At 51.6% G+C, this 12260-nt stretch overlaps 1 protein-coding gene across 19 annotated transcripts in view; it reads left to right on the top strand.

Moving 5' to 3' along the window:
• ABLIM2 (actin binding LIM protein family member 2) overlaps positions 1-12260 on the top strand; it is a 193398-nt gene that overhangs the window by 92718 nt on the left and 88420 nt on the right. For all 19 annotated transcript variants that reach the window (XR_010156438.1, XR_010156426.1, XR_010156436.1 and 16 more), the window contains exons 7-8: positions 5360-5447; positions 12157-12215. Coding sequence is in view for 2 of the 19 variants with exons in the window: in XM_003310247.6 (XP_003310295.1) it covers positions 5360-5447; positions 12157-12215 (147 nt within the window). In the remaining 17 variants the exon portion in view is untranslated. The remainder of the gene's footprint in view (positions 1-5359; positions 5448-12156; positions 12216-12260) is intronic.

The raw sequence follows: 12260 nt of genomic DNA, 5'->3' as shown, positions 1-12260 counted from the left end.
TCCCTCCCTCTCTCCCTCCCTCCTTTCTTTTTTCTTTTTTTTTTTTTTGAGACATAGTCTCTCTCTGTTGCCCAGGCTGGAGTGCACTGGCACTGTCTCGGCTCGCTGCAAGCTCTGCCTCCCAGGTTCACGCCATTCTCCTGCCTCAGCCTCCCGATTAGCTGGGACTACAGACACCTGCCAACATGCCCAGCTAATTTTTTGTAATTTTTTTTAGTAGAGACAGGGTTTCACCATGTTAGCCAGGATGGTCTCCATCTCCTGACCTCATGATCCGCCCTCCTCGGCCTCCCAAAGTGCTGGGATTACGGGCATGAGCCACCGCGCCCGGCCCCCTCCCTCCCTCCTTTTTCCCTCCCCTCCCCTGCCCTCCCCTCCCATCCCTTCCCTTTCCTTCCCTTCCATTCCCTTCTTTCCTTCCTTTCTTTCCTTCTTTCTGGAGTCTTGCACTGTTGCTTAGGCTGGAGTACAGTGGCACGATCTCAGCTCACTGCAACCTCCACCTCCCAAGTTCAAGCAATTCTCCTGTCTTAGCCTCCTGAGTAGCTGGGATTACAGGCACCTGCCACCAAGCCTGGCTAATTTTTGTATTTTTAGTAGAGATGGCGTTTCGCCATGTTGGTCAGGCTGGTCTCAAACTCCTGACCTCAGGTGATCTGCCCATCTTAGCCTTCCAAAGTGCTGGGATTACAGGCTTGAGCCACTGTGCCCAGCCAAGTTTTCATTTCTCCTGTTCTTTTCTCTTCTTTTTCTTTAAATGCCAAAGAGTGAATTTCCTGGCTCCTGGTAATTCTGTGTTTAACTTCTTGAGAAACTAACACACTGTCTTCCACAGTAGCTGCACCATTTTGTGTTTCCATCAGCAGCGCACGAGGGCTCCTGTGTCTTGACATCCTCACCAACACCTTTTCTTTTCCTTTCTGTGTTGTTATTATTGTAGCTACCCTCATGGGTATGAAGTGGTGTCTCCTATGGTTTTGATTTGCAATTTCTAAATGACAAGGATGTTGAGCATCTTTTCATGTACCAGTTGGCCATTTGTATATTTTCATTGAAGAAGTGTCTATTCAGGTCCTTTGCCCACCTTTTTAAAACATTTCTGTAAGAGTCTGGGTTTCACTCTGTCATCCAGGCTGGAGTGCAGTGGCATGATCAGAGCTCACTGTAACTTAGAGCTCCTGAGCTCAAAGTATCCTCCCACCTCAGCCTCCTGAGTAGCTGGGACTACAGGCGCAAGCCACCATGCCTGGCTAATTTTTCAATTTTTTTTGTAGAGACCATGTCTCACTGTGTTGCCCAGGCTGGTCTTGAACTCCTGGCCTCAAGTGATCCTCTTGCCTCGACCTCTGAGAGCACTTGGATTACAGGTGTGAGCCACTGCACCTGTCCTCTTAACAGCATGTTTTCTTCTAATCGTTTTTCAGTTTTAGCTCTTGCGTTTAGGTCTTTGCTTTGTTGGCATTTAATACACACAGAGGGGTGCATGAATTATACCTGTGCATCTTGGTACATTTTTACAAACTGGACACACCCATGGAACCAGTACCGAGTCAAGAAAGAGAACAGGTCTGGTGCCCCAGCCTCCCCCGTGAGTCCCCAAGGGCACCATAGCCATGTAGATCACTTTGCCTGGTTTTGAACATCCTAAACCTGGGGCCTGTTCTCTTGTGTCCGACTTCTTGGCTTGGATCAGTTCACCAGCATCCTCCATGTTGTTCGTTCAGGACACGAGGGCGCGGTGTGTGTTAGTTCACTCCTGTGACATGTAACAGAATACCTGAAACTCCTGGGGAATTTATAAAGAAAAGGATGGATTTCCTAAAGTGATGGAGGCTGCGAAGTCCAGTGTGAAGGGGGCACATCCTGTGGCTGTTGGGAACTTTCTGCAGAGTCCCATGGTGAGGGGCCGAGCATGCTGGCTGGCTCAGAGCTTTCCTCCTGTCTTCAGAGCCACCCGTCCTGCTCCCATGATGGCCTGTTAATCCATGAATGGATCAGTCCGTCCTGATGGCAGGACCTTCACGGTCTGCTCCCCTCTTAAGGGCCCCCCTCTCAATACTGCCACACTGGTGATTAGATTTCAACATGAGTTTTGAAGGGGATGTTGAAAACAAATGCTCGGTGCCACAAAGAAGAATGAGCACTGGACAAAGGACAAAGGATTTCTCAGCAAGGCAAATTTATTTCTGCAGAAGAGCATGTCTCGCTTGTGGAGCAATGGCGAGAGCACACAGAACAAAGGAAATCAGGGTTTTTATTATCTCTAACGCAGCTTCTGCTTCTGTGTCTTTCCTCTATTGGCTAGGATTGGACTGCACAGTCTAAACTAGTCCCAATGGGCTAAACATTTAAACTTTCTTAGATAAGGTAGGCATGTAAGGGAGGTGAGAAGAGAGAGAAAGGGGGTCATTTATGGAGTGACTAGGAAGGTAACTTATTCCCTGGTAACGAAAGGAATGTGGACTGGGGCTGTAGCAAGTTCAGGCATGCCTAGGCTTATTCAGACAAGTTGGGGCACAGCAAAGGCAAGGGGGGTATTTGGAATTATAGTACAGAGAATGGGGAAACTGGATAAGCTGTTTGAAGAGGGAACCTAACTGTATCTAACGGGGACAAACATTCAAGCCGTAGCAGTGAGCATGTGAGCAGGGGGTGCACACCCCAGACCTGAGATCTGTACCAGGACTTGCGGACAGCCAGGCTGGGGGTTGAGTGACTGCCAGGCCTGGGCATGGGCTTAAGCTCTGCACTCGGGGGCCAGGCTCCTGGACTGTCACCGCAGCTCTACCACCTGCTGCTGTGTGACCTTGCTCAAGCTCTTCCACCTCTCTGGGCCTGTTATGGTCAGTGAGAGTAATAATATACCCATAGCACTGCTGCAAGGACTTGACAAGTTAATGTGTGTAACAAGCTTCTTGGCACGAGCTGTGGAGACCATAGACACTGCTGCTGTGGAGGGCTCAAGCCCATCGTCTTAGAAACTGTCCCAGAAGGCTGGACACGGTGGCTCATGCCTATAATCTCAGCACTTTGGGAGGCCAAGGGGGGCAGATCACAAGGTCAAGAGATTGAGACCATCCTGGCCAACAATGGTGAAACCCCATCTCTACTAAAAATACAAAAATTAGCTGGGCGTGGTGGCGTGTGCCTGCAGTCCCAGGTACTCGGGAGGCTGAGGCAGGAGAATCACTTGAACCCGGGAGGCAGAGGTTGCAGTGAGCTGAGATTGCACCACTGCACTCCGGCCTGGGCAACAGAGCGAGACTCTGTCTCAAAAAAAAGAAACTGTCCCAGCAGTGTTCTCCCTTGATTCACATGTGGATGTGCCATGTAGACATGCTGTGTAGACAGCAGGGTTTGTTTGCCCTGCAGGGTTGCTGTCTGTCCCCTGTGGCTGTCACAGAACTCCTGCTGTTAGAGGAAGTCAGTGTGAAGTGGGGGCACCTGGATTTAAGCAGGTGTGAGGACAGGTCACAGGCCACAAACTCAGGAATACTCATTATGAATGCAGTGAGCCAGCAGTTGACAACTGTGACATTGATACCTGGTGACTTTTATTTTTAAAAATACAGAGCTGTCTCAATCTCTGATTTACACTTAAGAGTGCTACTCAGACCAGGCCGGGCGTGGTGGCTCATGCCTGTAATCCCAACACTTTGGGAGGCTGAGGCGGGAGGATCACAAGGTCAGGAGATCGAGACCATCCTGGCTAACACAGTGAAACCCCGTCTCTACTAAAAATACAAAAAAATTAGCCAGGCGTGGTGGTGGGGGTCTGTAGTCCCAGCTACTCGGAGACTGAGGCAGGAGAATGGTGTGAACCTGGGAGGCAGAGCTTGCAGTGATCGAAGATTGCGCCACTGCACTCCATCCAGCCAGGGTGACAGAGTGAGACTCCATCTCAAAAAAAAAAAAAAAAGAGTGCTACCCAGACCACTGGGCATTTGAATAATTGTGATCAGCGAAATGATTGTTTCACCCACATTCTGGGGCCAGATGCTGTGGTGTGACCTGCTATCCAGAGAGATCCCTGCACCTGGTGCTCCCTGACGTGGCCCAGGTGCCAGGCCCTGCGCTTGAGAGACTGGCCGTCTAGTGGGGAAGAATACACCCAAGTAATCCCCGAACAGTGTGGAAATGGGGCTGTGAATGCCCAGATTGGGGAAGGGTTCAGAGAAAGCTCCCGAGCGGAGGTGGCAGGTGGGATGAGATAGCAGTCAGGGTGGCAGGGGTGGGAGTGTGGGAGGGCTGCTCCAGTGGAGGGGACAGCTGGTGCCGAGGCCTGGGCCCTGGTGCCTTCAGTCCTGGGCAGGACTGAAGTCAACCTCCTCACCTGCGGGAAGAGCCCCTTTGCTGGAAGATTCACGGCCTTATCACCTGGCCCGGAGGTTGGCAGAGGAGGCCACACCAGGCTCTGCGCAGGAGAAAAGCCTGCTCTGGGCTCTTCCTCCCAATACACAGGGGCCATCTCGGGGCTGTTTTCATCCTAGGGAAGGCACAGGACAGGGAAAACGGGATGCTCAAAATGACATTTCAGCCCTTTACTTACTGATTCAGGAAACTGGTTATTACAAATTCAGATGTAGGTAGGGATTAGGAAACTTCTTCCCGTTTTAGGAAAGAATGAGCCACGGGGATTTAGCATCCACATTTAGCAATAGGCTGCACCCGCCGTGCCCTCAGGGTAGGAAGTGTGTGCTGGAACGTGGGGGTAAAGGGAGCATTTCGGGGTGATTTTTTTTTTTTTTTTTTTTTTTTTTGCTCCAGGCAAAAGCAAGCCAAACCAGGCAATGTGATTTGTTTGGGTTATTTCAGTATTAGCATTTGTAGTCTAATTTAATAAACTTCAAGAATGATAAAAACAAAATGCTCATTGAACATACTGAGCAATACAGAGATATGAAAAGGAAAGTATTCATCCTTTTTCACCCACTCCCCTAATTCTTGCACCTGGGGAAATCATATTATCTTTCCCTCCCCGCCCTCTCCCCTTTTCTTCCTCCTCCTGTCCCTCCCGCTCCCTCTGGAAATACCAAGACCTCTCTCTGGATGCCGCCTGGTAAAGGAGGCTGACCCCTCCTGGACTACCCCGGCAGGGAGCTGCACACTGGGCTCCTGCAGGCTGGGCAAGTGCAGCCAGGTCTCCCCCTGCCTCCCCACAGGGCGCCTTGGACAGCCCGGGGGCACCCCCTGGGTCTGGGCTCTGCTCAGGGGTCTTGGGTCCCGATGGTGGGGGCTGGCCCTTCCAGTATCCCCTGAGTACCTGTGCGCAGGGCATGCTGTATCCATGCCGGGCGCTGGGACCCAGCCGACCTTTCTGGCTTTAGTAGAAACATTCTGCTTTGTGCTTTTCTTACAGGCCGGAGAGAAGCACTACCACCCTTCCTGCGCGCTATGTGTCAGGTGCGGCCAGATGTTTGCAGAAGGCGAAGAGATGTATCTTCAAGGTACAAATTAAAATGTGTTGTTTGGTCCCCTAGAGCAAGGAACTACCCTCTTCGAGGTCCACACACATGCTGGGTGTGAACAGGTTGGTGACAGTGTCATCTCGCTAGGTCACGAGCAGCCCAGCCACAGCAGGGAGCCGGCAGGGCAGGGCGGTGGCACGTGCCAGGCCAGCCTCGTCAGCCTGCCTTGTCTGTCCAATGATCTCAGCGAGCCCGAGACCAGCAAGAAAGGAAAAGGGCCGAGCCAAAGACCAGCACCCAGAAGTGCTGGCTATTTGGCTCCAAGTAGCAAAGCTTAAACAAATAAGGCCTGATCACATCCGTCGCCACTTTAGGCCCCTTCTAGAAAGCCGCCCCAGCTCAGGGAGTCCAAGTTAGGAGTTTTAGGTGTTTCCCGCCCCAGCCACCCCAGCCTGCTGCAACCCCTCTGTCCACAAAGGAGGTTGGTAATGAGGTACTGAGGGCCACTGGCAGCAGCCGAGGCTTTCTTCCAGGAGCAAGGGAAGAGCCAGCCCCACAGAGCATTGATGAAAGGAGGATTTGGAGGAAAATGTAGCGGACTTCTAACAGGCCCCATGGGAAATGCCGCAGGCCCACTCACCATTAAAAATCAGTGTCATCACAAAGGCGGGGTGTCCTGTGGGCTGCCAGACCTGAAGAAAGGGCGAGACTTGAGGACTGGTCGTCTCTCCTCCTCCCAGATTAACCTTTTTAGCTCATAGCTTCTCATTTTCACAATTAAATTAAGCTTCTGTTGGCGGCATTCGGCTACCCTTTATACCTTCACAATGCAGGTATCCAGTGGCAGGGGAGGAGGGAGACAATGACTCTTATAAGGGGAAGAAACACAATTTTCAACCTTTTATAGGTCTTAGTTGGGACAGATCCCTGTAACAAGACAGATTAACAAGATAAGGATGAACAGAAGCTTATTAACATGTGCACCTTGTGTACGTGCAAAGGGTGGCCCAGAGAAATGAGGACACACAGGACACGCAGGGGCAGATCTCCAAGAGGCAGCTTTGAGGTTTTTTTGGGTTTTTTTTTTTTTTTTGAAACAGAGTCTTGCTCTGTTGCCCAGGCTGGAAGTGCAGTGGCAAGATCTTGGCTCACTGCAACCTCCACCTCCTGGGTTCAAGCAATTCTCCTGCCTCAGCCTTCCAAGTAGCTGGGATTACAGGCATGCACCACCATACCCGGCTAATTTTTTTTGTATTTTTAGTACAGTTGGGGTTTCACCATGTTGGTCAGGCTAGTCTCAAACTCCTGACCTCAGGCAATCTGCCCGCCTCGGCCTCCCAAAGTGCTGAGATTACAGGTATGATCCACCATGCCCCGGCCATCAAAGAGGCAGTTTTGACCTCAGGCTGAGACAACGGCATCCCCTACAACAAAGAAGAAAGGTGTGGGGAGGCATAGTTATGTCAAGTGGGGGGCTGGGGGGGCAGGGGGCACCTTAGGCAAGGGGGAGGAGTGCTGTGTGCCTTCTCCACTGAGAAGAGACCCGGGGACTTCGGGCCATCCTCATCTTCCTGGTGCAGAGAGGAGACACCGTTAGAGTTGGAGGTTTCCTTTGGAGATCTCAGTTCCCCTTACAAAATGGTCACTTCTGCTTGGTTTTCAATGCTTTTCTGAGTCTGCTGTTTCCCCCAGTAATCAACTCAAAATAACCCTTATGCCAGAGGGGCATGTCAGGGGCAGCAAATTCTGGCCTGCTAGTCCTGTTTGGGGTGGCATGTTCTGAGCCCCATCACTGTCCTTGCAGACAGGCACCTAGAGTTATGCTTCATCTTATCACTCTGACCACCCCGCTATGTATTGCTTATTCATTCCCTGAGCACTCCCTGCTAAAGAAAATTATTGTGGCACTCATTAAAACCAGTAAGGAAGACTCTTCCCAACAGGAGTCAGGACCATCGCAATGGACGAGAGAGGGGGTGAGATTTTGAATATGGCAGACAGTGGGGGTTGCAGCCAATGAGCAGGTTTGGGGCAGCAGGTGGAAAGTCGCTCGAGGTACTGGGCTTCTTGCTGAACTGACCCCATGAGATGGTTGCCGAAGACAGGCTAAGGACTGAGTCATCAAAGACGGGATGAGGAACTCAATCAGAAGTGGAGGGAGATTAGGCTTCTAGGCCGGGGGATTCCTGCCAGACTGATTTTGCAGTATTCTCGCTGAAACTGGGCCAGGCAGGCCTAAGACTGGATGGGTTGGGAGGGTGATGGTGGAGACCTGGGCAAAGTTCGAGGCCTAATTGAGAAGAGGGTTCAGAGGAGCCTGACCCAAGGGCCTGGTCCCAGCGAGCACTGGTGGGACAGGGGCCGTGTGCTGGAGTGCAGCCCCCAGACTTGATGATGGATTGGACGGGGCATAGGGGCCCCGGCGAGGACAGGTCTGCTATTGAGACCTCATCTCTTTAGTCACAGCTCCCTTTTGAAGATTCTCTGTCACCAGTGCTCCCAGAGGCCAGCTGGGCCCGGCCAGGTCTGGGAGAGCTGCTGTCAGAGCGTCTGCCGTGCAGGTGCCTGCGGGCTGTTGAATGATCTCATGCGGCCATTGTCACAGGGCCGTGGATCACACAGGCCTGCCTTTCTCAGGCCGAACCCAGTGGGGTGATGTCAGACAGGACAGCCTCGTCCCCGGTGTCGCCTGTTCCTTGAGTCTCTGCTCGAGAGCCCGTCAAAGGGTCCTTTGGGACCGTCCCAGCAGTGCCAGGCTGTCTGGGCAGGGGCCTTGCTCTGCATGGGGTTTGGCCCCCACAGTAAAGGGCACCCTTAGACAGTGGGGCACGGTGGACACTGAGCACAATGGCCTTGGGACAGCAGCTCGGGGACACGAGTTCACATCAAGGGTAACCTCATCTCAGGAACAAAGGCGCCCTTCAGGACTGGCCTGAGGCCAGCCCCCGCTTCTGCTGTGAGGTTCTGTGGGATGTCAAACCCAGGCCCATCCCCTCTCCTAACTTGGATTTCTCAGTCTGAATCATGACAGGTCTGACCACCTGTGTGGCTTTGAGGCTCTGCTCCCTGGCACAGGCCTCCTTGGGGCACCCACCCTGCCTGGTCATCCTGAGACCCTCTGTGTGGCCTCCAGGGATGTCGGGGCTCCATGCAGATGTTATTTGGCTGGCAAATCCTGCTGCAATAAAGGCTCTGAAAAGCGTGGGCCCCAGCGACCCCCACGGTCTCCGGGGCGATGAGGCAGGCCAACCCCCGCAATGCCACCACCGTTCCTGCCGTGGACTTTCCCATAAACATGGGGTGGGGCATTAGATCCTCCTAATTGTTAAGATGCCCGTATTAAAATAATGAGATACTCCTTTTTCCCACTGGGGTGAAAAGATAAAAAGGAAGTGTGAGCCCCATGTTGGTGAGAAGTCAAGGACACAGGCCTCTTATGCAGCTAGTAGGGGCGAAAATTGGGAAATTGACAGAAAAATCTCAAGAGCCCTAAACATGACCCCACTCTTTGAGCCAAGACTCCATTTCTAGGAAGTATGTGCCAGTTGTGTGCAGTGGAGCCCCTGCAATGTCATTTAGAAATAAATAAAACGTTAGAAAGATCAAAAGAGGAGGCCAGGTGCAGTGGCTCATGCCTGTAATTCCAGCACTTTTGGAGGCCGAGGTGGATGGATCACCCGAGGTTGGAAGTTCAAGACCAGCCTGGCCAACATGGCGAAACCCCACCTCTACTAAAACTGGGTGTGGTGGCGCATGCCTGTAATCCCAGCTACTCAGAAGGCTGAGGCATGAGAGTCTCTTGAACCTGGGAGGCAGAGGTTGCAGTGAGCTGAGATTGCATAACTGCACTCCAGCCTGGACAACAGAGTGAGACTCTGTCTTAAAAAAAAAAAAAAAAAGAAAGAAAGAAAGAAAAGAAAAGGAAAGAAAAAAGAAAGATCAGGAGAGGAGTAGAGAGATAAAATTCTTATCTGTCCACATTGTATAGCCCTTAAAGTTGCATGTTTTGATATTTAATTTAATTAACTGAGAAATGTTCAAGACTTTTTTTTTTTTTTTTTTTTTTTTTTTGAGACGGAGTTTCGCTCTGTCGCCCAGGCTGGAGTGCAGTGGTGCGATCTTGGCTCACTGCAAGCTCCGCCTCCCAAGTTCACGCCATTCTCCTGCCTCAGCCTCCCGAGTAGCTGGGACTACAGGCGCCCGCCACCATGCCCAGCTAATTTTTTGTATTTTTAGTAGAGACGGGGTTTCACCATGTTAGCCAGGATGGTCTCGATCTCCTGACCTCGTGATCCGCCTGCCTCAGCCTCCCAAAGTGCTGGGATTACAGGTGTGAGTCACAGCACCCGGCCTGTTCAAGACATTTTTAAGCAAATATGTAGGATATGAAATTGTGTCTGTAGCCTGGGTGTGGTGGCTCATGCCTGTAATCCCAGCACTTTGGGAGGCCAAGGCAGGCAGATTGCTTGAGCCCAGGAGTTTGAGACCAGCCTAGTCAACATAGTGAGACCCCATCTCTACAAAAAAATGAAAAATTAGCTGGGCATGGTGCTATGCTTCTGTAGTCCCAGTTACTTGGGAGGCTGAGGCAGGAGGATTGCTTGAGCCCAAGAGGTGGGGGCTGCAGTGAGCTATATTTGCACCACTGCCATGCTGCGTAGCAGAGTGAGACCCTGTCTCAAAAAAAAAAAAAAGAAAGAAAGAAGAAACTGTGTATGTACACTGAACCCCTTCCATTTGTAGGTACACCTATACTATAAGGCAGCCAACAAAAAGTGGGTGAGAGATTAGAAATGATTTTAATTTCATTTACATTTTTTAAGGTTTCTATAATTTTTAATAAGAGACATCTGTTACTTTTTTTTTTTTTTTTTTTTTTTTTGAGACAGAGTCTTGCTCTGTTACCCAGGCTGGAATGCAATGGTGCGATCTCAGCTCACTGCAACCTCTGCCTCCCAAGTTCAAGTGATTCTCCTGCCTCAGCCTCCCGAGTAGCTGGGACTACAGGTAGCCACCACAACACCTGGCTAATTTTTCTATTTTTGATAGAGATGGGGTTTCACCATGTTGGCCAGGCTGGTCTTAAACTCCTGACCTCGAGTGATCCACCCACCTTGGCCTCCCGAAGTGCTGGGATTACAAGCGTGAGCCACCACGCCCAGCCCTATTACTTTTATGGTCATAATTTATTTTTAATTTATAAACAAGAAATGTTTTCTATGCACTCACACACACATGTAGTCCAATCACCATCTCTCAGAGCTTCGAGTTGCTGCTATGTCCCTAGAAACGAGCCGCCATGAAATCCACATGACCCAGAGGGCTTTGCAGGCAGGAGATGGGATAAGTTCCCTCATTCCACACACACTTTTCAGCCCCTACCATGTGCTAGCCTGTGTGGCTTTTTTGTGGGATACACAAGTCAGCCACAGCCCTCACCTTCGTGGGAGCAAAGGGTGAGAGATGGAGACACAGCCATGCACCTAGCAGAGGGTGTGTGAGTGCAGTGCCAGCCCATCACAGGGAGTGGCGGGTCAGGCTGGATGTGTGAGTGCAGTGCCAGCCCATCGCAGGGAGTGGCGGGTCAGGCTGGGTGTGTGAGTGCAGTGCCAGCCCATCGCAGGGGGAGGCAGGTCAGGCTGGGTGTGTGAGCACAGTGCCAGCCCATCACAGGGAGCGGCAGGTCAGGCTGAGGTTCAGGGAGGCCCCAGGAGGAGCAAGTGCCCCAGATCCTGAAGGATGGGAAGGTGGGCAGAGAGAGTTGACATTCACTGAGTCCCCCATGCACAAGAAGGATCGCACTAATACAACTAACATTTGTATGCAGCAACTCACAAAGCACTTTTCTGATACTTTATTACCTCTGCTTGATTTTATTAAATTCACCCAGTGACCTGACAAGGTAGAATTCTTATTAGCTCTATTCTTAGGTGGAAAAAAAAAAAACAAAAACAAAGACTTGGGGTAGTTTGAGGTTGAATTAGTAGAGACCAGAGTGCCAGGGATGCTGGGGGCACTTGGTGCCGGGTGGCCTTGTTATGTTGATGGTAGTGGCTGTTGACATGGGTGACTGGGCAGAACTGACAGCTAGAGAAACTGAGACACAAGAAGCCACAGAGACTGAGTAAATTAGTAACAGGGTGGGGCCGGTGTTTGAGCCTTGTGCCCAGCTCCCACCGAACACACCTGTTCTTCACCCCATACCCTAAGGAGCAGGCCCACTTCCCAGCTGAGGTTCTCTCTTCCTACCTCTCAGCTTAGAGCCCTGCCCTGCAAGTCCTCCTCCCCAAGGCTGGCTCCCACCCAGGTTGCAGCACCAGCTGTCTCTGCAGGTGGGCCCAGCCATTGCCCTCAACATGCAGGCAGCCAATCCTACATCCTAGGCAGGGACTTGAAACCCCTTCAAATACCCCCTCCTCAGAGAAGAATCTTCCAACTGCCCCCCAGGTTCCTCAAGACCCTATGCCTCCTCCTGTGGGAGCAGTTAGTGCACAGCAGCCATTTCCCTGTTTGTTTCCTGCCTCCGTCCCACAACTGGGCTGTGAGCCCCTGAGGGGCGGGGACTGTGATCTGGGTACCCCCTGCCCGGCACTAACTCCAGCACAGAGAGGATGCTCAGGGCCGCTTGGAGGGTGGAGTCCGAGTGCACGTCTGTGCATGGACCAGCTCCCTCCTCTGCATTTCCACACAGGCCCCTGCAACATGGGAAATAACTCTAATCATTTCCCTCTTGGGAATTTGTCAACAGGTTCCTCCATCTGGCATCCGGCGTGTCGACAAGCAGCCAGAACTGAAGACAGAAACAAGGTTGGTGGCATTCACTGGTGTCTCTGATGTACCCTTCACTGCTCC

The sequence above is a fragment of the Pan troglodytes genome, chromosome 3, assembly GCF_028858775.2.
Source record: "Pan troglodytes isolate AG18354 chromosome 3, NHGRI_mPanTro3-v2.0_pri, whole genome shotgun sequence".
NCBI classification, from domain to species: domain Eukaryota; kingdom Metazoa; phylum Chordata; class Mammalia; order Primates; family Hominidae; genus Pan; species Pan troglodytes.
Note: the sequence above shows the minus strand (reverse complement) of the source record. Positions and strands in the feature narration are given on the sequence as shown.